Consider the following 26,491-nt stretch of genomic DNA (forward strand, 5'->3'; position numbering starts at 1 on the left):
CGCCATGAGGCCCGCCTGTGAAAGTACTTTGTGTTTCGGTCTCCCTCACGTAACCATGCAACTCTGGAACGCTGCATCCACATAATTTCCTCCCTATAAAGGAGTTCATCCATCTCTTTCTCTAATCCAATACGTGCAGCAACACTAGCATCATCTGTTAGTTGGCGAACACGCTCCAACTCCTCACGCTTCTTCTGAATTTCCTTAGGTACAGACTTAAAATGAGTTCGTTTCCACCTATGTAGATTGTCCATGACAGAGCGAAGAGCGGCAGCCACATCACCCAGATCCTGTCCCGGTATTCTCCGAGACCACGCTTCCTCGACCGCAGCGGAAAGAGATGGCTCCCGTTCCCAGACTACTTCATATCTCCGACATGGAATACTCGGCAGACAATTGGTGGAAGCATCAACGGCGAGAAGGATCGGGCAATGGTCTGACCGGGAGGACGTTAGGTGTCGAAGCCGGTGTTCCGGGAATAGGGAGGACCACGCCGGTGAGGCCACAGCTCGGTCTAGCCGGACTTTTACATTACGTTCCCCACGCTGCTTATTGTCGAAAGTCCAAGGCGTACCAATGAAGCCAATGTCATGAAGATCACAGTGTGATAAAACCTCCCTAAAGTCCATCATAAGCCTCTCCGATCGTGTTGTTTGGGAGAAATGCTCCTCCTGCCACATTGCTTCATTAAAATCACCCAACATAAGCCAAGGTTTGTCGGAGCGATCCTTTATTTGCCGCAGCTTTGTCCACATATGATGGCGATCACTAGCCTTCGGCTCTCCATAAATAAAAGTCCCTCTCCACATATGATCATAGGGGCCACCACTAATATGGACATCAATATGATGGTTACTAAAGGAAAGGAGATCAACAATAACGTCCTCCGTCCAGTAAAGTGCTATGCCGCCTCCTTTCCCAGTCCCCTTCACCTGAAAACATTCTTTCATTCCGATTCTGAAACGTAAATTCTCCACTCGCTCCTTACTTTGTCTGGTCTCGCAGAGAAAGACTAGACATGGCTTGTACGTCTGTACGAGACAGACGAGTTCTTGAACGGTCGCAGGTTGCCCCACTCCGCGACCGTTCCAGCATAATGTCGTCATTGGGCCCGGCGGTCCTCCTCCACGGAGGCCGCCGATGTTGCCAAATTATTTGTGAGTTCTCCCGTCTTCCTCATCTTCGCTCGATCACGAGGGTCGACATATACAGGGGGTGGTGGAGGCGCTGTCTCGGGCTGTAGCGTGTCTGTATTTCGCGTACCAGACTCCTTAGTTCCATCTTCCATAGTGATTTCAACTGAATTCATATCCAGCTTCCTACTAATACCGGCAGTGGCTTCCTTCCCTACTGTCTTTTCCTCGGTTTCCAAATCAGAAGGTATGGTCTTCATAGGACTGGAACCTGTATCAGTCAGATCAGTAGTATCATCAAGAGAGGCCTCTTCAGAAGACCGTTTCCTGGCAAAGCCAGTAGTCGCTCCTCCCCTACCAGAAAAACCTCCACGAGATGGAGCGTTCGGTGTAAAACGACGAGGATCTGGGTTCGGCTGGTTTGCACGTCGAGTAGCCAACATCCAAGAGCCCCACTGCAGCTGTTTTTCTTCCCATACGCCATCACCACACTCCTCATGATCATGCCCAAGGAGTCCACACCGTTTGCAGAAAAATGGTAGCTTCTCGTATTTCACCATTAGCCTCTTCTTTCCCTCCGGGATTGTAAGAGAGACAAACCTCATCAGAGCCTTTTCAATGTTAATTCGAACCCGAACACGCACATAGTTGCCTTCAAAGAACAGTTTTGGGGCTAGCTGAACTTCCTTTACCTTCCCAATTTTGCGGGCAAGATCATCAACGATTTCAAGCTTCCGGTATAGCTCCGGTATACCGTGAATCTGAGCCCAAACGTACATGCCGTTGAACACAAACTTTTCAGGGGCGCTCAGCCCATCGTAATCCTCCACGAGTAGTCCAAAGCCACGAAAAATCCATGGTCCCTGATGAACAACCTTTTTCCAATCACCGAGACAATGCATCTGGAAAATAAACAGGTTCTCTCCCGCCTCACGGCAATCTGGTTCTCGCGAGAGATTCCAAATCCCCTTCATCTTCTCGAACAGAGATTCAGCACTGAAAGTGCGGTTTGTAAGGACCTTCCCAATGGCAAGCCAGCGGGCTGCATCTTGGTACACCTTGGCCTTCTCAGCTCCGATCACCACGTCGTCGAGCTCGTCGTCGTTGAGTTCTAGGTGGCTGAGCATGTCGTCAATCTCCCCGTCTCCTCCAGCCGCCATACCAGGCGAACCAGCAAGTTCTTTGCCCGCCATCACGAAACAGCTTCGCAAGTCACAATCTGAACTCCTCTTGACGGCAAGAAAACCAGACAGGAAACGAACAGCAGAGATGACTAGGATCAGGGAATAAAAAAGTGGAACCAGCGATGGTGGAAACCGATCAGGACTCAGAAAAAACGTGATCTCACGGGGCAGCGAAAAGGATCGCCGCCGCCGGAGCCAGAAACCCTAAACGAGAGGGTAACGCTACAGTTATGACTTTGCATAGATGCGACCCAAAATCTAAGAGTTTTGGTAGAAGGACTTGGTTGTTCTCTTAGCCTGCTATATAACATTATCTACAATAATGTTCACCGCCGCTAAACATGTTGTGGTTCAATTCGAATTTCACGGGATCATGCGCCAAGGCGCACGTTTAAATCTAGTCAGTTGTAATACGTCCTCCTGCTGAAGCAGAGAAGGATGCACCTCGTAAGAAGGTCATTATCAAGCAGCCAAAGGGGCATGTAGACCAGCAAAGAGCTATTGAAATTAGGAGTGGCCAGGAGCCCAGAAAGATAAGGAAAATTGCTGAGTTATCAACCTTAGAGAAGGCTAACAGAGAGGAAGATCATTGGTATGCTGGAGAGCCCAGCCAGATGAATTCCTCTGGTAGGTTGGGTTCGGAGGGTAATAGAAAAAACAAAGTAATGGGAAATGATGAATCCTGGAGAGCTTTTCAAGAGCAGCGAGAGAGACAGGAACAGAGGTTAATTGAAGCTAGGATGTATGAAGCAAGCAGGGAGGAAGAGCTCCAGAAGGCAAAGAAGAAAAACAAGAAAAAGAAAAAAACATGAATTTCGAGATGACGACGTTCTGGATCACCGGCCGTATAGAAATGACAGAAAGGTACCTGAAAGGAATCGAGCAGCAAAGAGACGGATATGACAGAATATGCTCCATCGGCCAAGCGGCGCCGAGGAGGAGAGGTACTTCTTTTCGCTCATGTTTGGTGGAAGTATGCGTTGTTTTATTAATGTTTACCTAAACCGTTTATGCTGATTCCCTTCTCCGATGAGAATTACTTGTAACCAAAACTTTGATAATGCCAGGTATCCAGCTTTGTCTCCGTTTTTATGTTGTGTCTCCTAGAATTAGCCCTAGCTTTTTTTTCTCAACTAAAGAGTCTCATTCATTTATGGGATCTCAACAGAATAGTATTGCTTCTCTGAAGAGATGAAGGAACAGGACCGTAGAAAAAATCACTCTTATTATGTATTTCATCTGGTTGGACATGTTTTCTTCTAGATTAACGGCTAGATTAGCAACCAACCTTTCCGGACTGTACTCTTTAGTAGGCAAAGATCTCCACAATTTGTTTCATCAGATCCAGGGGCTGGAATATGTGATGATGTGGTTGAGAAGCCAGCACATTTTGCTCTTAGAGTATCTCAGGTGCAAAAGCTTGTGCTCACAAAGGTGCTTAGAAGCACATCACTGGTCACCCATTTAACTACTTAAGCATCTAACCTTCTAATACAAACTGACAAGGACTCGTGCAAGAATCAGCTTTTAACCGAGCACCGGCACTTAGCTTTGAGGTAGTATGTCTAACGTGGTAAGAAATCTACCTATGTGCACCGACCATCTTGGAGCACTGGAGATGCCCTTAGGCAAAATTGGATAGCCATGATATATCCCTGATTACTTCTAAAGTTAGAACTGTTATCCTGAATCTGTCAATAGGGAATCAAGGCCTGTGATCAACTGAACTATCTAAGATGTCACTTTACATCTTTAAAATTGAATCTAATCTGTTGATTCCTTGAACTTCCTTATTTTCTCACGACAGCTATCGCCGTTTCAGTTAAATGACTGACAAATAATAATGCTAGGGCCTATTGGCAGAATTAAGTTTGTGGACCAACTATGGCTGCCACAGTATTTTTCATTATAGCAATCGACTGATACACCTAATTGGCGCACTTATGTAAATTCAGGGACCTGCCACACTAAAACTCATGTTTGCTGAGAGTACAACTGAACCAGTTCAAGGAACTTTGGTTTATCATTATTCGCTACTTGCCGGTGATTACCACAGTACAAGCAAACATGCCTTTAGCAAACACTTTGCAACACAAAATAGTGGAGTTTTTTTGTACCTTAATTCTTCGATACACCAAAAGCTTGAGCTCATATCGGATGGTTGAAAGAACTTGCATGATTAGAAAGTTCACAACAAGTTGATACACTCCTGACAAATAGATGTTGAAGCTCTCGGTGTGCTGCTATTTTTTTTTATCTTGTGAATGTCAAATTGCCAACCTTTATTTCTGTAGTTTAAACGTTTAATAATGGTAAATATTCATTCTGGAAGAAGTGCCATGTCTTGTATTGAGTTCATGGCAGCTGAAATTTTCCCTCCTTCAGGTGTGCTGTCATGAGAGTATGCAAGCTGGTCAGCATCGTCTCCATCGCTTGGGAATTAAAAAGCTTACTCAGCCTGCGGGACTTGCTTCCGCAATGAATCAGCTTCCTGATGAAGCAATTGAGCTTGCTGCGGCAGCACATATTGAGAGGGAATTGCAAATCACTAGCTGGAACCTTACCAGCAATTTTGTTGCTTGTACTAATCAGGTACTTCACTCAATGTATATTATCCATGTATTTAGTGTGCCAGAACAACTTCTTTTGCCATTTTAGTAATAGGTTTTGGAAGTAAAACCACTAGGTGCTAACGACAGAATTGATAGTAATGTGTTCTAGAAAGACGATGTATAAACTTCGTCTATTATTATTTGCTGAATTAACATTGAGTCATTGGGAGAGAATGAACTCTACAACCATGTAAGAACATGAAAAGACTCGCAAGGTGGAAATTGTATGTGAAGAAGTGGCTGATTCTTGAATGGTACTCCATTGTATATACTTCGGGGTGCTCTTTTTGGTCCTGTTTGGACTGATGCAACAGTTATGATCAAACACTGCAGATCTGCAGAGAGAGGTGGTTGTGGAATGTATTTTGTGTGCGTCGAGACAAACTAAATGTGTCTGCTTCAAGTGTCACATATGGTGATGGAGGGAAGAGAGAACCAGTGAAGCAAGGAGGGGTAGAGAATTGAGGTGACACATAAAGTAGAGAAATTAGTAGAGAGTGTGATGGAGGATTAGTCCTCTCCCAGTGAGGTTGAGCGTCAGGGGGGGGGGGGGGGGGGCGTCGCAGCTTCATGCTGTGTTATGTTTTAAATGCCCTTTTAAATAATAAAGTAAAGTATGTTGTTAATGCTCCTTGTCTATTGTCCTAATCTGATTTTCTTGGGTGTATGCAGGACAGAGAAAATATAGAAAGACTAGAAATTACTGGTGTTGGTGATCCATCTGGCCGTGGTTTAGGATTTAGCTACGTGCGAGTAACTCCAAAAGCACCTGTTGCTAATTCAAGTCATAAGAAAAAGTCTGCTGCAGCCAAAGGTACCACCGTTACGGGAACAGATGCTGATCTCCGCAGGTTGAGCATGGATGCAGCCCGAGAGGTACCATCAAGCCTGATGATTTAGCAGTACTATACTTTCATGTGGGTCAGTAACTGACAACCGACATGCTAGGCCCTGGCCAGCTCAACTTAAGGGATATAATCCCCCCGATACTTTTTTTTTACCTAGGAAATTATCTTTATAAGAAAGCTATCACTTAGCTTGGGCCTTAAGACAACTAGAGATGAGATATTCCTTAGTTACAAGATTTCTTAGATTCGATCATTAAGGCCAGCTATTTATAAAGAGGCTTCACACGTACATTTTCATGAAGAAAGCAGTATTGCAATCTTGACTGGTTTATGCCCTGGGGTTCCAAGCTTGACATGACATAGGATCATAGAACAGGCTTCACTGAGAACACTTATGATATATATGTGCATTGATAGTCTTTCAGATGCTCATTTTATTGACTGGTTTATTAAGAAAGTTATATGCCATACCTGTAAAAAATGGAATAATTTCCTTCATATATTTTTATTTTCCAAAATTCCATTGGCTATAACAAATAAAGAATACAACCTACCCACGTTGTGATTTGACTGGAAGGAAATTTGCCGTATTCATATCTTTTTAGACTTTGTATTTACTAATACTTGCCATTGATATTGCTGTAAACAGTTGCTTCTCAAATTTGGCGTTCCAGACGAACAAATTGATAAATTAACAAGGTGGCATCGTATTGCTATGGTGAGGAAGCTTTCAAGTGAGCAAGCAGCGTCAGGAATTACTATTGATGAAATTCCAGTTAGTAAGTTTGCACGTGGACAAAGGATGTCTTTTCTGCAGCTTCAACAGCAAACTAAAGAGAAATGTCAGGAAATTTGGGACAGACAAGTTCAGTCACTCTCAGCTATGGACGGTGATGACAATGCCAGTGATACAGAAGCCAACAGTGATCTGGACTCATTTGCTGGGGATCTTGAAAACTTGCTAGATGCTGAAGAATTTGACGATGAGGATGTTGGTACTGCAGACCTGAGGAGTGATAAAGCAGATGGAACAAGAGGGCTTAAAATGAGAAGGTGCCCTACTCAAGCACTATCTAACGAAGAAATTCAAGATGATCAAGCAGAAGCTGCTTTAGTAAAAAAATTGCTTGAAGGTGGTTAATTCATAGTTGTTGCTTTCCAAAGACCAACTTTAGTAGTTATGATTAATGTACTTTTGTTTTGCAGAGAGTGGTAATGACACAAAGAGGAAGAAGCAACCTGCGGGAATGGCAAATTATGGCACCTCTATGTATAATAATCAGGGTGCAAATAAAACGAAGCAGGGTAAATCGTCTGGCTATGGTAGTGCATCAACTCCAAAGGAGAGCACGCCAAGAGGAGCGAAAGAGGTCTCAGAAATTCATATCTAAGTTTATGAGCCTAATCTTGGTTGCTGTATACTTGGTTGTTGCTGGTACATTATCTGTCACCATACAAGCAGAAACAAGCTCTAATAGAACTTATATGGCTGCATGCAGGTTGAATATTCTTTTACTGAAGGTGCTTTACCCTCAAAACTTAAAACTAAGCCGATGGGTGATGCAAATGATATCATTTTAGTTAAAAAGAAAATTGTTCCAGGAAAGGATGGGTTTAAGGTAAGTCCAGAGCATGATTGTGATGTATGTATTGTTTCTTTGTATTCCGCTGGAGACCATTGATTATTTCATGTGTATTTTCTAATTGGGTTGCTAGAAACTACTCCCTCCGTTCTTTTTTAATTGACTCGGATTTAGTACAAGTTTGTACTAAATTTGAGTTAATTAAAAAGGAACGGAGGGAGTATATTTGAATGCATAAACTGTCATGTGTCTTTCTGAATTACCCACTCCAGTTCCATAATACTTGTCATTTTGGACATCGACAGTCTCCAAATTCTAATTATTTTTCACTAATTCACATTGGAATATTTTATGAAATCTAATAAATTATGTATTGTAGAAGTACTTCATGAGACAAATTTAAGCATATGATTTCAAAATATTCAATCTAATTCTTGAAGTCGCGTCAATTTTGTTCTAGGTCTGCCCTGGAGATTATTACCATCTTCTGAAATATATAAATGCAATAATATTTATCTTACCCTACAACCTGCCCAACCTTTGTCATCTTGACTATTCAAGGTCAGGATAATTTCCTGAGAGAAAAACAGCTAATAATGATAAACAATGGGGAAGTCAGTTTCCCCATTCAACTCTAGCCCAAGTCTAAGAAATGCCCTTAAATCCAAAAAAAAATCACTTTACGTCCCTCAACTATCAAAGGTGAACCACCCTCATTTCCTACACTATCTGGTTTCTCAACTCTCAAAGGTGTGAATCACCCTCATTACCTACACTATCTGGTTTCGGCCGACGCGACACATACGTTGGACATAATACTGATGTTCTGTCCACTATCACAATAACTAGCTGAATTAGAGAGGTGCCAAAATTCATGTTTGTGCTCTTGTGGCAATTCACGCTAATGCTGCTCTGAAGTGTTTCTTTGCTTTGCCAGATACCTGCAAGTTAGGTTTGAATGTTGCTGTGTAGACTAATTGACTTGTCTTGACAAATCTATGGTTCATGGGTTGAACTTGTCAACTTGTTTTAATAGGAGTAGCATTTAGTATAATGCTGATCTTATCTTCCATTCTTGGTTCTTATGTGGCATGCCTTTTTTATTTTAAGGAGAAGAGGCAGGGAGCGAGGGGTGACAGTCTTGTATGCGGAGCTTGTGGTCAGGTAGGCTTAGTAGATTGAATTACTCGTGCTCTGGAAATATTGTTTCCTAACTTTGTATGTCACATTGTCATTGCTTAGCTTGGACACATGCGGACCAACAAACTGTGCCCCAAGTATGGGGAGGATCCAGAAACCTCAGAAATGGATGCCATTTCCTTCAGACATAATCCTCTTGATGTCGTGAGTCATGTTCAAACAAAGGCACCAGGCAAGAGGTTGCTAGCCAAGGTTTCACCCGAAGTTCCTGAAACTGAGGGACCAGAAAGCATTGAAAAGATCAAACCAGTAAAATTCAGATGTGGGCCACCTGATAAGTTCTTGGAGAGGAGCATGTCAGTCGCAGGTTCTTCGGTTTCTGATAAACGTACAATGGATGGTACAAATTTGAAATCTACTGGAAAAGTGGGCAAGATTAAAATATTCAATAAGATTAAATCTGAAGATTATCCTCCTGATACTCCTAAGCCATCAGTTGTAATACGTCCTCCTGCTGAAGCAGAGAAGGATGCACCTCGTAAGAAGGTCATTATCAAGCAGCCAAAGGGGCATGTAGACCAGCAAAGAGCTATTGAAATTAGGAGTGGCCAGGAGCCCAGAAAGATAAGGAAAATTGCTGAGTTATCAACCTTAGAGAAGGCTAACAGAGAGGAAGATCATTGGTATGCTGGAGAGCCCAGCCAGATGAATTCCTCTGGTAGGTTGGGTTCGGAGGGTAATAGAAAAAACAAAGTAATGGGAAATGATGAATCCTGGAGAGCTTTTCAAGAGCAGCGAGAGAGACAGGAACAAAGGTTAATTGAAGCTAGGATGTATGAAGCAAGCAGGGAGGAAGAGCTCCAGAAGGCAAAGAAGAAAAACAAGAAAAAGAAAAAACATGAATTTCGAGATGACGACGTTCTGGATCACCGGCCGTATAGAAATGACAGAAAGGTACCTGAAAGGAATCGAGCAGCAAAGAGACGTACTCCAGCTGATATGACAGAATATGCTCCATCGGCCAAGCGGCGCCGAGGAGGAGAGGTACTTCTTTTCGCTCATGTTTGGTGGAAGTATGCGTTGTTTTATTAATGTTTACCTAAACCGTTTATGCTGATTCCCTTCTCCGATGAGAATTACTTGTAACCAAAACTTTGATAATGCCAGGTATCCAGCTTTGTCTCCGTTTTTATGTTCTGTCTCCTAGAATTATCCCTAGCTTTTTTTTTTTCTCAACTAAAGAGTCTCAGTCATTTATGTGGTCTCAACAGAATAGTATTGCTTCTGTGAAGAGATGAAGGAATAGTAAGGTTCATACTAGATTTGGATTACTGCGCAGAAACAGATTTCTTTGCTGTCACGAATCTGGGCAAAATTCTCTGTAGGTAACTAAGAAAATTATGCCAATTTACGTGAGTGATTCAATATTGTTTCCTTACAACTACGAGTGAGAGTCTTAATGATCTTTTATGCACATTCAATTTTTCTTACTCGATGTTAACTGTAATTCCTGACGTATATGCATAACATGTGCAGCTTCCACTGGATTCTACTAGACATTCAACCTGATAAGGGAATAGTTGAAGTAAGAGACCCACTGAGTAGAGGCGTGGACGGATTCCATGACTTGCAGAAGTTGCTCCAAGTGTAATTTCCTTCATCGCCGCGCTTTATCTTTCGTGAGATATCAATTAATTATCCACTCATTCAATCATTCTTTTGCCTGGCAGGACTTGGAAAGCTTTGAAGAATCATCATAAGGAGATTACCTGGGCAGAGAAGCTAACATTTACTCCTGTACCGTGCCCCAGCAGCCACAAGGGACGAATCTATGTGGATACTACGTTTGCGAGTCCATTCGCATGTTAACCACTTAGAAGCAGAACAAAAATAAATTTAAAGTAAGCAATAACATTCACAACTTCATTTATTATCATCAATATTTCGTTATCAAGATTGATATAGTCATACTCATCTCATTTTCGTATATAGGTCGACTACATGCGGGACATACTCCAACCAAAGGAACACCTACTAGGAATCGCCGGGGAACTGGCGGGACTTTTGGTTAGAGAAGTATTAAACAACAAAGGCTTGTTTAGTCCAAGAAGATGTATACCTAATAATAAAGAAAATAAGGTTTCTTGTTCGTCCGTTTTTTATTGCCACTGATTTTTATTAAAATTACACGGCGTGCCACCGGTAAGTAGAAAAACGATTCGAAACACCGCCTGCTATGACCGCATAAACGGAGCCCTCCGAGGTCCGAGCGCTGAGTCCTACGCGGCTACGCGCCACCTACCGTGTTACGGTCGAATTCATCCGTCGACCCTACCACGGCCCCCTCGACTCCCTCTTCCCACACGGAAATAAAACATCTTCCCCAGGTTCGGATTCTGCCACAGATCGACAGCTCCGTGAGATCCCCGACGTCCTTGGAGAAAACAAAGAATCCGTCCAACTTGACGCCGGTTAGGGCCTGGCGCCGCAGGGCTCAGCCGCCTAGCACCTCTGTGCTGTGGAATCAGCTGATCTTCACGCCGACACGGCCACCCTGGAGGTCGATCTGGCTGCCGCGGCGCTCGATTTGGATGCGTGACGGCGAAGACCTGGCGACAAGGGGTAGCCAGGTGGAGCTGAATGAGATGGATTTGGTTCACAAAATCGGGGGTCCATCCCTAGAGCAAATCCACAGCTTCTTCCCTACATCGCTCTCCTCCCAAGTCCCGACCAGAACCGCCGCCACCACCCTTCACCTCGTCAATCTCTGGCCACTGGAAACCTCCGCCTCCAACGGCCGGTGGAACCGGACGATCGAGGCCCAAATCACCTCGCCGACGAGAAGGACATGGAGGTGGAGGGAGGGTCCGGGTCCTTGCTCTTCTCAGCAACGGCGTGCACAATAGGGACAGACTATCGTGATGTCGTTCCTTCCTTCCAGATACAGTGCCTATATTTTGGTCTTTCGCCTATCTCTGCAACGTCAAAATTACACCACATCCTGTTGGTCTCAAGTAGCGGCCTTCTACTTGACCATGCTGCTTCATAGCCTGCTTTGAGGACTCGCCATTAGGTACTGCTGCGGCTTTCTTCTCTGCCCATCGATCTCATACAGTTCCCTGCTCCCAAAGAAGTAACAGATGATATGTAAGACAACTGAAGACAACTCCCGTCGTATGTTTAGGAAGAGATTGATAATGCAGGTTGTTCCAGCCCAGACCCAGACGTTTGAAAAAAATGATACATGCATTGGCATCAGGTGCCGGTGTATTGTTCGAAATTCCCAGAAACTAGGTGTATTAACTGATTTTGAAGTGCATAAGTAATAAGATATAGCTGATTAAGCAAATGATGCACTATTTTTTCACCGAAAGGAGGTTTGAGACTAAATGATGCACTATGGCTTACCTCCTATAGATTGTACATAAGGATTCACAGCTGATTGCGCATGAAGAGGGTTTGGATCGAGGGAATTCGGCGCTGCTGCTGCTGCTGCACTTTTGCTGCAACTTTGGGCAGAAAGTTTAGACACACTGGGTTAGCTAATTGTTAGGTGTACTTTTAGAGCAGGTGCTTGGTGAGCACCCGTATCCACACCGTTTATGTTGCATCAAGATCCGTGCAAGTTTTTTTGTTCCCCTCTCAAACAATTTCTCATTTTTGTATCTCTCACACCACACATTATTTGAACTCGAAAATTTGCAGATCACTTAAAAATAACAATTGGAATGTGGGAAAAATATTTTGGATTTTCTATGTCATTATCTATATATGTATTTCAAGAATTTATTTTGAAATTTAAATAATTTAAAATTTTAATTTGCACAAAAAAATTCGGATCTATTTTTCCTCCATTCTATTTGTTATTTTTGAATGACCTGAAAAAAAATCAAATCGAAATGTTACATAATTTGGAAGATACAAAAAAGACAAAGTGAAAAAAAGTGAAGGTGCGCAGGACGCACCTGCTCCATTGAAGTTTTCCCAATTGTTAGAGAAGACATGTAAAATGAGATTTGTTGATATTGCTAGAGATTTCTGATATACTAGAGGGTGTTGGTACTGACTAAGGCACACAATACTGAATTGTTGATTGATGTGGATGCATTTAGTTGTTAATTTCATTGGAGTCTACTTAAGTAATGCTGAATATTTGCCCATTGTCACTCTGCACAATTGTATTGTTCGCGTGCAATATATCTGGTAATGACTCGGATGACTCTCACTGGATTTAAGTGAGCCCACACTAATGATTCTCCTTTGATTCAAGTCCATACAAAACAAAATTTATATTTACAGCCTGTCGGTAGCCAACGACGAGGGCCATGGGGAACGACCAGAACAGCATCCGCGGCACCGCCATCACCAGCCATGAGCAACATCGCGTGCAGTCGCACTCAGGTGAGCAGACTGTTATTTTTTTCGACAAAGAGGTGAGCAGAATGTTAAGTTGCGGTCTGTCGTGGTATCAGGTGGCGGCCAGTATCAGCACTGGTTGCTGGTCAAGTCTGGTACCGCTTCATCTAGCTTCGTCTTGGTGTCCATTGGAACGTCTTTCATCTGAGTTCCAATGACGTGTTTCGCAACTGAATGTAATATGTAGCAGAGTACAAGGGGAATACGCAGCAGCTGGGCACGAGCATGCCGGCTGCAAAAGCAACACGTTCGTCCTTGACATCGCCGTCCTGCCGCGTGCTAACTTCGTCGGAAGTCTGAATTGCTTCTCCATTATAGTTAGCCGTTTTAATATTTATTTCTTGGGTGCAACGCACGGGTCTTTTTCCTAGTGTGTGTGTGTGTGTGTGTGTGTGTGTGTGTATATATATATATATATATATATATATATATATATATATATATATATATATATATATATATATATATATATATATATATATATATATATATAGGTCTTTATTCTCGAACCGGTTCGAGAATAACTATTCTCGAACCCTTTCTGAACTTCCCGGTACATGGATGTGAACTTCTTTTTCCCTTAATCTGAACTTCCCGACGGACTTCAATATTGTGCAGGGCGAACTTCAGAAACTTTAGTCTAGTTTGAAGTGAACTTCAGAAAATATAGCAAACTTCCGTCGCATCTGAACTTCCCGCTGCATAGCAGTGTGAACTTCTACACGGAGCAGCAGAATTCCATGTTTTGGCGGACAGTGTTTTGAGGTTTATTTTTCAACCATTTATCGGAATCGTACATATGATATACCATTGAAAAGATATGAAAATTTCGCAACTTTTTCGTGCTGAAAGTTTTTTAAAATTCCGAACAATTTGAAAGTAATTTCAAATATACAAAACAACGTTTTCGCGGATTTCTCCTGTTTCGGACAGTTGTTTGCCCTTAATTTTTACACCACTTGTCGGATTAATACATATGATATACCATTGGAAAGATATAGAAATTGCGCACCATTTTTGTTTTGGAAGTTTTTCCAAATTTTGTACGCTTTAAAACTAATTTCGAATATACAAAAAAGTTTTCGCGGATTTCTATATATTCGTAAGGTTATTTTGGATCCATTGTTTCAACCGTCTATCGGATTGATACAAATGATACCCCGTTGGAAAGCTGTTGACTAGGCACAAACTTTTGGTTTTGAACATTTTACCAAATTATTTAGGATTTAAGAGCAGATTTCAAAATGCTTGAATTGGTTTCCGCTCAGAAAAACCGAGTACCTAAACATCCCCTGTATATGAAAGTGAACTTCCAGGTTTCTATTAGTGAACTTCGTGGCTCTGTATAAGTGTTTTTAATGTTGGTTTTGTCGTAGTTTTCAAACTTTTTATCCGGATGCAAATAATCCGGGTGCAAATAATATACCATTAAAAAGATATCAATTTTGTGCAACGTTTTCATGTTGATTATTTTCCAAAATTTCTTGCGATTTAGTAGCAATTTCAATTATAAAAAACTCTTGACATATTTTCTTGATAGTGGACTTCCATGCTTTACATAGTAGTAACGTTGGAATTTTTCACTATATTTGAAGCTAGACTGAGGATTTTATAATAAACTTCTGGAGTTCCACGAGTGAATTACCTGGTATTTATAGTTTGTTTTTCCATACGAATAAGACAACATTTGTGTACAAGAATGAACTTTTATACAATAGAAATGTGAACTTTCTGCATGGATCTTTTTCTCAACCACTACCCAATAAAGAAAAGTCAAATTTTCTACACAGAACTTCTCTCAAAAAAATGAACTTATGGATTAATAAAAATGACGTCCTGCTAAAAAAAGGGCAAACTTTTTAGAGGCATTCAGAGCGAACTTCCCGCCAAAAACTTCACCTAGATTAGAAGCAAACTTCTTTTGGTAGATGAAGTGAACTTCCAAACACACATTTTATATGTCAACATCTTTTTACGAGACATCACACATACCACAATTTCAAAGACGATCTGTAAAATAGGAGGTAACACACAACGCACATAGAAAAACATCAACTCGGCCAGAGCCCAATGACTGAACTACTCATGGACTTAAAACGAACTTACACTGAAAAAGCTAGCTAACTGAACTTCACATCAACTCAGGGCAGCACACAGAGTCATGACAACAAAGAATTTCCTGATGCCCTAGGAGACAAAGCCATTGATGGCTAGACCACCACCAGGGCTCATCGTAGTCCACCAGTCCTGCCTTTTGCATGGAGCTGACTTCCAACTACTGCTACCTTGTCTTGGAAGTCCAGCCCCCTGATTCACATAAATGGCTCAATTATAAGACATCAAATTTGTTAGGCCAAAATTAGACCACTTCAAACAAATAGAAAGATGAACCATAAAAAAATGAACTGATTTGAGACCAGAAACTTGAGCGCATATCCATGGTGTTAGAAAGTCGAAAAGCATCAGTACAAAATGAAATGTAAACGTTCTTTTATAAGCAGACTGAACTTCTACCTTTTTACGGTCTAAAACGCATCAGCACGTACATACTAGCAAGACTGAATCCCCAGTCCAGGCATAGTAAACTACCCAGCAATGGTTCTTTTTTTTCAAGGTGAACTGTTTTTAGTATCTTATGGTATGTTTAGTAATAAAAGTTGACATCACAGCAAGGAAATACTGAACTTCATATCACGCATTTAGTACACATCATTTTTCATTTACACCAAAATATTAAACTTCATATTTCTTGCATTTTCTAATCCTGCTTTAGATGTCGTTGCAAATATGTAATGAATAAATTCAAAAGAGTCAATGCAAATTTAACAATTTTTGCCAAATCTGAACTCATTCACATATAGAATTATAGTTATTAACAAAGGTCATATGATTGAATCTACCTGCTATATGTCACAATCTTATGGATGAAATCAACTTGGAATGAACTTTGCAAACAATAAAACAGAAGTTCGATTAAAAATTGAATTGTAAGATGGAAATAAATAACAAGTGCACTGTCTAAACTGAAACGAATGAACTTCCTAAAACTATCAATTTTACCGAGGACATTTTTCTTCTATCTTAATTTAAAAGGAATGTGAACTCCATATTTTTGGCCTAAACGAACTGCTCACAATTTAGAAGTGAATTGCTTAGCGATGTAAGGCACACAAGCAAGTACGACCAAGAATAAAATCACATGCAGCAGTAGCATTTTGCATAGCAGCAACCAGCATAGCGACAACCGTGCGAGGAGCAGGCTGACCTGGGCATTAACGACCCGCCGAAGCCATGGACTCCCAGGACAGCGCAGGGTGAACTCCCGTGTTGGTTACATCACGTGCTAGCTTATTCCGCATGTTGCGCCACCGTGATGAACAGGTGGCCGCCCGCCATCAAGTCCAGCCTGTGTGACGACAACGAAACTAGACTTCCCAGAAAAGGGTGCCGGAGTTCACTGCCACCACACGTGGTGAAAATCTACAAAATGAAAAGTGAACTTTCTCTGTAAAAATTGAGATTCTACTTTTTATAGTCAGACACGCAACGACACAAATAAACAGTATATAAACCAGACTGGGGAGCTAAAACAAGAACTTACCCTGCAAAAAATGCTACCAGGGTATTAACAATAGTTTAAGGCCACTGCGCCTTATGCACTTACTCAAAAAAGGAAAACTTCCTGGTAATATAGAACTGAATTGTCCACGGAAAAGGTCCCAACTTTAGGCATGATTAAAAAATACACATCAATAAAATTCCCATTCATTCACTTGAAGACCAAGACCAGATGGACAAAACAAGAGAACTCGTGTAACTACAGTAGTCAACAAAAATAGATTGACTTGTCATATTGTAAATAGTGAACTTCCTCATAGGCAAGTGAGCCTAACGGATAAAATAGTGAACTTCATAACCACACTGTTTGCGGCTGCTCGCAATAACCTTAGAATAAGATCAGATAAACCATGAGTGCACCTTATTGGGATTAAGAAACAAAGCACTTGAACAATATATCAATCCAGTACTAAAAAATGGTGCTAGATCTGACAACTTAGTATAGGAAACTAAAAGAAATGAATAATTTGGAGGTCGCTTGCTAGATTGTAATCCTATCAGTCCTGGAGCATACCTTAAGTTTATTGTTGAAATCCCCACGGAGTATTACCAGATCATCATTCCACATATTAGATATAACATAGGAGGCTCGATCAAGTAATGCTCCTTACCTTTCTGAGAAAAAAAGCACCATAAGGACACTAGTGGACAGGTAGATGGTCAAGAGCAAAAGAAACGCTAGATAATGCTTTTATACAACAAAAACAAGATTGCTCTTTCAATAACATGCATTTTATACAAATGAAATTTATTTTATTGCAGAGTGAACTTCACTTTTACACGAAATGAACTCACTATGATCATTTAGTTTGTTTTCATAGAAGAATTGCACTGGACAGCCAAGGCACGGCTGTAATCCGGGCGGTAAACTCTACGGCACGTAGTGGACCGCCGAGGGAGCAGAAGGTGGACTCGCCGGCTGCATGCTTCTGGGCTTGTGTTTTGGAGCAGAAGGTGCAGTTGTTAATTTTTTTCGTGAAATTTTCACTTTTCTGCACATTGACCAGTAGCAATGAACTGATGTTATTTTTGGCAAAAGAATATAAACCAACCTGTAATAAACTGAAACTTTTGTAGGAAAATAAAAAGGTAAAATCCCATGCATTGTTGATTGAACTGAACTTCCTATCTAATGAAATTAAACTTAACATCCAGACCACACTTTTTATATGAAAAAATGAACTTTTGTGCAAATACGAAGTGAGCTTCACGAGAATTTTCAATGAACTTCACATTTTTGCGCTTATTTGGACAAGCGAACTTGCATTTTAAATAAAATCGAACTTCACATTTTTGTGTTTATATGGACAAGCGAACTTGCATTTTAAATAAAAGCGAACTTCACCTTTTTGTGCGTATGTGGATAAGCGAACTTGCATTTTAAATAAAAGCGAACTTCACATTTTTGTGCTTATGTAGACAAGCGAGCGTGCATTTTAAATAAAAACAAACTTGCATTTTAAATAAAAGAGAACTTCACATTTTTGTGCTTATGTGGACAAGCAAGCTTGCATTTTTTTTTAAAAGCGAACTTGCATTTTCAATAAAAGTGAACTTCACTTTATTGTGCTTATGTGGACAAGCTAGCTTGCATTTTAAATAAAAGCGGACTTGCATTTTAAATAAAAGTGAACTTCACATTTTTCTGCTTATGTGACGAGCTTGCATTTTAAATAAAAGCTAACTTGCATTTTTTATAAAAGTGAACTTCACTTTTTTATGCTTATGTGGACAAGCGGGTTTGCAATTTTAAACAAAAGCTAACTTGCATTTTTGCTAACTGTTGGGGGCAAAATATATTTGTTCTTTCCCTCTATATCCAAGCCATGCTATGTCTGGGTTCAGGTTAGTCAGAACAACCATGCAACTATGACCAGATAAAAATACTCCACCATTATGTCACTGCCATGGAGTATATTTTGTACCAATTATTGTCTTCTCACGGATCAGGCGGTACTAAATTTTGCTTCTCCAGACATAGGTGTCTTCTCGTGGATCAGGGGAAGGCAGCTTTATAAAATTTCTATAAAACAGTACAACTTGAAGTTGTTTATCACTACCATGCATATCTCCCTGAAAGGTGACATTACGTCAAATTGATATTGCCTCGTTAAGACTCGGATTCAATTCTTGGCAGAGCAGGTGAGGTGAGTGATACACAGTGGAGACTGCAGCTAATTAATTTTCCCCCAAGTTGTACTGTTGTAGATACATGATATGGACCTTGGAACTGCAGTACCCACCCTTCTGAAACTAGTAATGGCTATCTCCAATAGGCAGGCTAGTCAAAAAAAGCTAGCAATTTTCTGGCCTTGCGGCCCAAGATTTTCCGATGGTAAGAACAGTTTCAACAAAAGCATGGAAGGCACCAGTAACTCAACTCTGGTTTTAAGCCTGAATCGGCTGGACCCTGGTACCAATCTACATTAGCTGTGTGTCGTTCTCAAGATGGTGCGAACTGAATTGATAGACAGACCTGTTTCCCCCCCCGCACATTAGACAGAAAACAAAATCAAGACATAGCCAGAATCAATCAACAGATGTCTAGATCGGTGAGGTTCTGGCCCGATTGAACCGTAAAAGATTAACATCTAATCTTAATCATATCGCAGAGATTTACATAGAGGGGGAGGAGGTTGCAAACCGTACCAGGAAGTCCAGGATACGACGGAAGCGGGGAACGAGGGTTCGGAGAGCCGCCGTGGTGGCGCTTCGTGTGCCATCGCCGATTGCGGCCCCCCATGGCTGGGAGGATGGGCGCCGCCTACCAGGACGGCTATCCAGGCCGGGGCGGTGCGGCGCGCAGGGGAGGATCCAGGCCGGGGCGGCGCTCAGGGTAGGAGCCATGCCGGGGCGGCGCGCAGGGGAGGATCCAGGCTGGGGCGGCGCACGCTGAGTAGCGTGTAACGCAGTGGAGGCACGGCCCCTCCCGGCGGCGCGGTTGAGATGGGGATCCGGCTGTGCGTGGGAGGAAGACTTGGCCTATCGCCGGGATGAAGGCGCGCGGTGACGCCGGCTGCCTCCGGGAAGAAGGTGAGCGGGAGTTGGGAACGGCGGCGACGCCAGCTGCCGCCGGGAAGAAGGTGAGGCGGGAGTTGGGACTGGTCTGCGACGCGGCTGCCGCCGGGAAGAAGGTGGGGCGGGAGTTGGGGACGGCCACCGGGAAGAAGCTGGGGAAGTTCACAGGGAGGAGAAGTGGGGAGGCGTCGGTGGGTTTTCTCACACGGGGTTGGTTCGAGAGCTTGTCGGTGGTTCGGCTCGGCCTGGACCAGGGGGTTCGAGAATAGGTATTCTAGAACCCTCTTAAGGGGGGTTCGAGAATAGTTCAGCCCTATATATATATATATATATATATATATATATATATATATATATATATATATATATATAAGGGGAATCGACTTTTGCTTCCAATATTTGTTTGATCGATCTATATATATATATATAATGAATGAACGTGTACAACTTCTAGTAGCGTACAAATATATGCAACTTTTATTTTCGAATGAAAAAAATGAAATAACAGGCGTGCTGCACCCCTCAAACCCTAAAGCAGCAACGTTGTGCGCGCGCCACGTAGAGGGCCTTTTGTCGCCCGCGACAAAAGGGCCTGTGCCCTGCGCGCCCCGCGGCTGCCACGTGGTGGACCTTATGTCGCGGGTCGTAAGTGACCCGCGACAAAAGGGTCGCGCCTCCCTTGTCGCGGCTGGCCGCCCGCGACAAAAGGGTCATACGACCCGCGACATTAGGCCTGTTTTCCACTAGTGGAAGCACACAAACAGACCGAAAGCGTGTTTCGTTTGGCAATGACGAAACCCGGGAAACGGGCGACGTTTTTTAATCCCAAAATTCAGTGTGGTACTTCCGTCGGCCAGAGACGAAGACCCGGCTCATTCCATGCCATGCGTACGTCCAAATCATCAGTGTATAGTCATTTGGGGTTGCTAATTGCACCACCTAACCTGCCATGACCAGTTCCGAGTGCAAGTCACTTTCGCAAGCTTATCTTTCTCATTGCTGTACGCAAGTAATCTCCCAAGTGAAACGGTAATACACTTGAGCATCGTCTGCTGCTCGGAGTTTCAGTTCAGCTAGCCATGGCCGGGTCCTCTCACCGCCGTTGCCTGGTCGTCATGCTCCTCGTCGCAGTCTTGGCGTCCTTGTACGTCAGCTCGGTCTCGTCGGCGCCGCTAGCGGCGGAGCGGACGCGGCGGAAGGACCCGCTCGACGGGCTCCGCTACTACGTCGGCGGATGGAACATCAGCGACAGGCACTACATCGCGGTATGTTCATCCACTTCAGCTTCTACTGTGCTTCTTGCGTAGCAACCTAGCACGCCTTGCTCACGCCTTCGAGTAAATCGTCGGTGCAGTCGGTGGGTTTCAGCGCGGCGCCGGTGTTCGCGGCCGCGGCGGTCTGGTTCGTCGTCTTCGCCTTGGCGGGGCTCGTGGCCTGCTGCTGCCGGTGCTGCCGCGGCAAAACCATCAGCGACTACTCCTACTCGCGCAAGAAATTCGCCGTCTCCCTTATCCTCGTCCTCGCCTTCACGGCGGCCGCAGTCGTCGGGTGCGCGGTGCTGTACGATTGGCAGGGGAAGCTGGACGGCAGCACCTCCTCGACGCTGCGTTACGTGGTGAACCAGTCGGATAACGCGGCGGCGAGTTTGAGAGGGTTCGCCGGGTTCATCGAGACGGCCAAGGCGGTCGGCGGCGCGTCCGCGGTGCTCCCGCCCGACCTCGGGCGGAAGGTCGACGAGGTCGCGGCCAGAGTGGACGCGGCGGCGGACGAGCTCAACGCGCGCACCGCCAGCAACGCGCGCAAGATCCGGACCGCGCTGGACACCATGTACGTGTATATCATCATATATACTATCATATGGCTCGTAGTGACAATAGATGACGATGATCTTTCTTTTATTGGTTCAATTTGTTTGATTGCAGGAGGAAGATTCTGATCGGTGTGGCAGCGGTGATGCTGGTCTTGGCGTTTTTGGGGCTTGGTGAGCACTTTTTTAAGATATAAAGAACACATGATTTTCTCTCAAAAAAAAGAAGACATGAATTATTTAGAAACTTTCTTTTTAAGATGCTTTGGATTGTTTGTTTGAAACTTGCTCAAATGTTTTAGAATTCTGTAGCATTTAAGCTATGGATCCGATTATACCCTACTCATAAACTTTAATTCTGTAGCATTTAAGCTAAAGGTGCACTTGTTGACTCAGTAATGTTAAGTGACCCGGTCAACTGAAAAATCTGAAAAACCACCTTTTTGTATTTTCTGTAGTAATCGAACAGTTCCAAGAAAAATTAGCGAAACCATTTACAAAAAAGTTGCTCTTCTTAAGTTTGGAATATTATGTGACTCGGTCAGCTAAAAACTAGGAATGCCAACTTTGCAACTTACTCTCGTTTCAGCTGTTTGGAGTAGCATCTATGATGCTAAAGTTGCACTTCTGCACGTACGTTACAATTTTGAGTGACTGCGCGAAAAAATTAGAGAAATCAACTTTGCAATTGTTGTAAAATCAAACAGTTCCATGTCAAATTACTATGAATCCGATTATCCACAGCGGCCGGCACGCCTTCTTGCTGCACTCAGACTGTAATTTACAGTTTGCGACTTGTTCATGTTTCATCTGCTTGTGATTACCATACCAATTTTTAGTTTCCTCTTGTCACCACTGTCAATTTGTTTCCTCTTGTCAATTTGTTGCAGTGTTTTCGTTGGCTGGGCTGGAGTCAGTCGTTCGCTTGTAAGCACAACATCCTCCTCAACATCACATATTCTTCTTACTTTTCCACCACAACCTTCTCATATTAGAGTACCACTAACAGATATCCAAATGTTGACTTTGCAGCTTAGTATTTCTAGGATGGATCCTTGTTGCGGCAACATTTATATTGTCGGGTGTTTTCCTCCTCTTGCACAAGTAAGAGTTGCAAATTAGCACAACGTTCTTTACGCATCTTTGTTTTCATACAACTAGACATCACTCCAGTTTACTTTATTTAGAGAGTGAATTCTACTTTATACACCTAATTTCACATTTTTTACACTAGTTACCCCAAATTTAGCACTACCTCTGATCCCAAATTCTATAAAAACATGCAAAACACACAATACAAGTAATCATCTTAGATATTGCATAGGCGCTTATGGTGATGAAGGGCCAATCGGTAGATTACATTATCATCCATATTGGTAAAAATATCCCCTGCCGTGTTTTCCAACCGTGTAGGCACCTTCATAAACAGGTTGCGGTTCTCCACACACTATAAAAACCGCCATGAATGAAATGTAGTTGTGCACCGGTAGATAATCTGCATGAGAGAATATTTTTTATCATTGAAAACCTTGCCGTTTATACTTAACCATAGCGACCAGATATCGGCAAGTACTCCCACCCTAATAAGTATTTTAAACATATGATCCACATATTTTAGCCAACTGCCGAATATATTAGCAGCACTACGTAACGGCTATAAAGTAGAACCTATGCGAATGACTGATGAGGCTCACAGAGGGGGTCATCATTTTGGTGGGACTCCAAGAGCAGAGTGTCGTAGTAAGCGTATTTTTCTCATAAGGGTGACTCGAGGGTTTATATCAAACTCTCGGGGAATTGGCTCAAGTTATCTTTTCTCCTCTTCCAGCAATTCTGCAAAGCAAAGTTTCGCCTTGTATCTCCAACTCTACCGTGTGTTGTCAAACACAACATTTCGTATTACTAATAGTAGATAAAAGAGAAATTTAAAGTAAAGTAAAGAAAATAAACTAAGCGAACTAAATAAAAACAGTAAAGTGATAATGGCTTTTGGGTTTTGTGTGTGTTTAAGTGGAGAAAGTATTTTTGTATTTTCGGATTAATAAATTGCAGCAAATAGAAAGTATGATAAAAGTGTTGGAAAGATATTTCTTATGATTAAAAATAGACCGGGGTTTATGGGTTCACTTTTCTACTCTCTTTTTACGATGTAGTGAGTACTAATAATTTACCAATGACATAATATTGGTGGAACTTTAATATATATTTGATAAGCACTTATATGGGCATCACATCATAACATAGAGATGATCAATAAATCTCTCTTAAACTCTTCAAGAATGGGAAAACTTAAAGCAATCTTAAATTAAGAATCAACAGAGTATAACCTTAAATATTTTAACATGATGTTTGAATATCAAATATTCTACCTTGAACAAACAAGATTATCACAATTGTCACATGATAAACATACCACATGAATTTACTTTATCCCTAGTGAGGCAGCAAAAGAAAGGTAAAAACCATAATAGATCATGAATTTATTGTCACTATTCAATCACTACAACCATTCTACTCCATCTAATACACACATCTTCCCATACATGTTCTTGCATAAAGGTTTGATCAGAACAAGCACTTAAGAATGAGGTACATGTAAATCAATACATATTACACAAAATATATTCCAGTCTCATATATATCATAGAATAAAGATCCACCACATAGGAATTACATAAGATCATAATCATGTTGGGAAGCTCATATAATACTACAATCTATAAAGAATGAGAGAGAAACATTGAGAGGAGGGAATTACTTTTATATTCCCTCCGTTCCTTTCTATAATGCCTATTGTTTTTTCGCATTTGTTTCAGAATATAAGAGTAAAACTATGTTTTATTGCAAAGAATCCTTCCACCGATCAGGTCAAGTCCAGAAAATCTGGAAACTGATCTGATCATGTATTTCTTAGATCTATTTTAAATTTCCTATTTTGTCGGTGATACCGCTAGGGGGTTTTGTGTGAAAAAATGGCTCGCGCTAATTTCCGTGCCAAAAAACAATAGGTACTATAGAAAGGAACGGAGGGAGTATGTTCTTTCTTCTAAAAATCTGAATTATGCATTGGAAGCTGACGGTGCCTCTGCTCTTTTTCAGCGTGGTAGGGGACACCTGCATGGCCATGGAAGAATGGGTTCTGCGCCCGCAGAATAACACTGCACTAGACGACATCCTGCCCTGCGCCGACGCGGCGGTGACCACCGACGCCGTGCGAAGAAGCAAGGAGGTGAACCAGCAGCTCGTCGCCACACTCAACGGTCTGCTATCGAATGTCTCCAACGCCAACAATGTCCCGCCCCAGGTCGGCCCGCCTGTCTACTACAACCAGTCCGGCCCTCCGGTGCCCTTGCTCTGCAACCCCTACCGCGCGGACCTCACCGACCGCCCCTGCGCTGCCGGTGAGGTCCCCGCCATCAATGCACCGCAAGCGTGGCAGGGCTTCGTGTGCCGCACCACGGGCGCGTCGGGATCAGAGGTGTGCGCGACGGTGGGGCGCCTCACGCCGGCGATGTACACCCAGGCGCTGGCCGTCGCCAACGCGAGCGACGGGCTGGTTGGCTACGGGCCGGTGCTGGCCGGCCTGGCGGACTGCACGTTCGTGCGCCGGACGTTCGAGACGGTCGTGGCGGACAGCTGCCCCGGGCTGAGGCGGTACAGCGCCAGGGTGTACCAGGCTTTGCTTGCCGTGGCGGCGGGCGTGATGGCGGCAGTGGTGGCGTGGCTGGTTCACTCCAGGGAGAGGCGGCGGCGGCGCGAGGCTGTGAGGTTCAGGGTGTCACCGTACAGGCTCCCCATCGACGAGAAGTCGCTGCTCAAGAGCCCGCGGCGGCCGTACAGGAGAGCCGAAAGCAACGGAGGCCTCATGACTAGGTAGATGCATGACGGTGGCATGTAGTTGTGGGTAGAGCTTGACGATGTCGGGAACATGAGAATTTCACATACTCCCTCCATCCTAAAATAAGTGACTTAATTTTAACTAGATTTGGTTATATAGACACGTTTTTAGTTTTTAGTGTGTAGATACATCGTTATCTACAAAAAGTTGGGTCACTTAATTTTGGGCGGGATTAGGACAAATTTCCACTCGAGGGAATATGTGTACTCTTTCCGATTCAAATTAATTAACCCAACTTTATTTAGATAAGCATGCATCTAGAGTTAAAACATGTCTAGATACATGTATATCTAGATAAAGTTGAGTCAATTAATTTGAATTGGAGGAAGTACCAAATCAGGCCTCAATTATGTATGTACATGTATTTAGTTTTGTATAAAATGAGGTAACCCTCCGCGCCACACGATCTATAAAGAGTCACACACTTTGACCATCAACTTATGTGCAAATATACTGAAATAAATATAAATATTATATCATGATACTATAACTTTATATTAAATTATCGACACTTATTACAGATCAGAGAAAATAGTAGATTTCATTATTGATGGACTATTATTAGTTGAGTGAATTGCACAATGGTACATGGAACAACCAATTTCATTTTTCTTTTCTGCATAAGAACATAACTTTTGGCGCCTTAACTTGTTGTGAGTGGAAGAGTTTAAATAGTTTTATAAGGGCTATAGAAGCAAAGATGTTATAAATTTGTAGAACCTCTTCCTACAAAATACTGAAGGTGGATGAGGTATCTCTTCATTCACATTGTTCAGAAGGTGGATGTTCATGATGCTTTACTTGAAGATCGAGGAAGCCAAATGTAGTAGGCCTTCTTCCTGCAACTTCAGTTTAGAAGGTGGTTGGCGCATTTCCTATGCTTGCCTATGGTGTTATGATAATTGATAGTGTGGACGAAATTGTTAGCCTTGTTGAGAGCACCATGACATAAGTTTCAAGAGATTTTTCAAGCTTGTTGCTGAGGTGTTTGGGGAGGAATACTCGAGGACACCCACAGTTGAGGACACTATAAGGATGATGTCTATGAACATGGGAAGACGGTTTCTACAGAAGGTTTGTCGTTTTGACTATATTCACTGCAAGAGAAATAGTTGCAAAGCTCCGAAAGGACAATTTAGATGGCATGCGGATGGTCCAACCATATTCATGAAGCTCTAGAATCTCAAGATTTCTAGGTTGGCATTCCTTCAAACTTGGTCAAGGAGCTAGACCG

At 42.7% G+C, this 26,491-nt stretch overlaps 2 protein-coding genes across 4 annotated transcripts; both read left to right on the plus strand.

The window, feature by feature from the left end:
- The first annotated feature begins 4,708 nt into the window (after nt 1-4,708).
- On the plus strand, nt 4,709-9,711 carry LOC139833007 (transcription initiation factor TFIID subunit 1-like). 3 transcript variants are annotated; one of them, XM_071823036.1, is made up of 7 exons: nt 4,709-4,909; nt 5,602-5,805; nt 6,427-6,910; nt 6,984-7,147; nt 7,277-7,396; nt 8,471-8,524; nt 8,603-9,711. In XM_071823036.1, exons 1-7 carry the CDS (start codon nt 4,721-4,723, stop codon nt 9,590-9,592), a joined length of 2,205 nt encoding a protein of 734 aa, XP_071679137.1. In that variant the 5' UTR covers nt 4,709-4,720; the 3' UTR covers nt 9,593-9,711. The 3 variants fall into 3 exon arrangements, with proteins under 3 accessions (XP_071679137.1, XP_071679138.1, XP_071679139.1); XM_071823037.1 differs by having other exon boundaries at nt 8,474-8,524; XM_071823038.1 differs by having other exon boundaries at nt 8,477-8,524.
- A 10,806-nt stretch (nt 9,712-20,517) lies between these two features.
- On the plus strand, nt 20,518-25,658 carry LOC127317085 (uncharacterized). The gene is made up of 6 exons (XM_051347612.1): nt 20,518-20,817; nt 20,907-21,379; nt 21,475-21,533; nt 22,250-22,286; nt 22,392-22,463; nt 24,459-25,658. Exons 1-6 carry the CDS (start codon nt 20,632-20,634, stop codon nt 25,234-25,236), a joined length of 1,605 nt encoding a protein of 534 aa, XP_051203572.1. The 5' UTR covers nt 20,518-20,631; the 3' UTR covers nt 25,237-25,658.
- Nucleotides 25,659-26,491: the final 833 nt, after the last annotated feature.

Source organism: Lolium perenne, chromosome 7 (genome assembly GCF_019359855.2).
Source record: "Lolium perenne isolate Kyuss_39 chromosome 7, Kyuss_2.0, whole genome shotgun sequence".
In the NCBI taxonomy this organism is placed as follows: domain Eukaryota; kingdom Viridiplantae; phylum Streptophyta; class Magnoliopsida; order Poales; family Poaceae; genus Lolium; species Lolium perenne.

Excerpts from the sequence above, each read along its gene's own strand:
- LOC139833007 (XM_071823036.1), top strand. The coding sequence starts at position 4,721 with ATGCAAGCTGGTCAGCATCGTCTCCATCGCTTGGGAATTAAAAAGCTT. Across the intron at positions 5,806-6,426 it reads GCATGGATGCAGCCCGAGAG|TTGCTTCTCAAATTTGGCGT; the intron begins GTACCATCAAGC and ends TGCTGTAAACAG. Across the intron at positions 7,148-7,276 it reads CGCCAAGAGGAGCGAAAGAG|GTTGAATATTCTTTTACTGA; the intron begins GTCTCAGAAATT and ends GGCTGCATGCAG.
- LOC127317085 (XM_051347612.1), top strand. The coding sequence starts at position 20,632 with ATGGCCGGGTCCTCTCACCGCCGTTGCCTGGTCGTCATGCTCCTCGTC. Across the intron at positions 21,380-21,474 it reads CGGACCGCGCTGGACACCAT|GAGGAAGATTCTGATCGGTG; the intron begins GTACGTGTATAT and ends GTTTGATTGCAG. Across the intron at positions 21,534-22,249 it reads CTTGGCGTTTTTGGGGCTTG|TGTTTTCGTTGGCTGGGCTG; the intron begins GTGAGCACTTTT and ends AATTTGTTGCAG.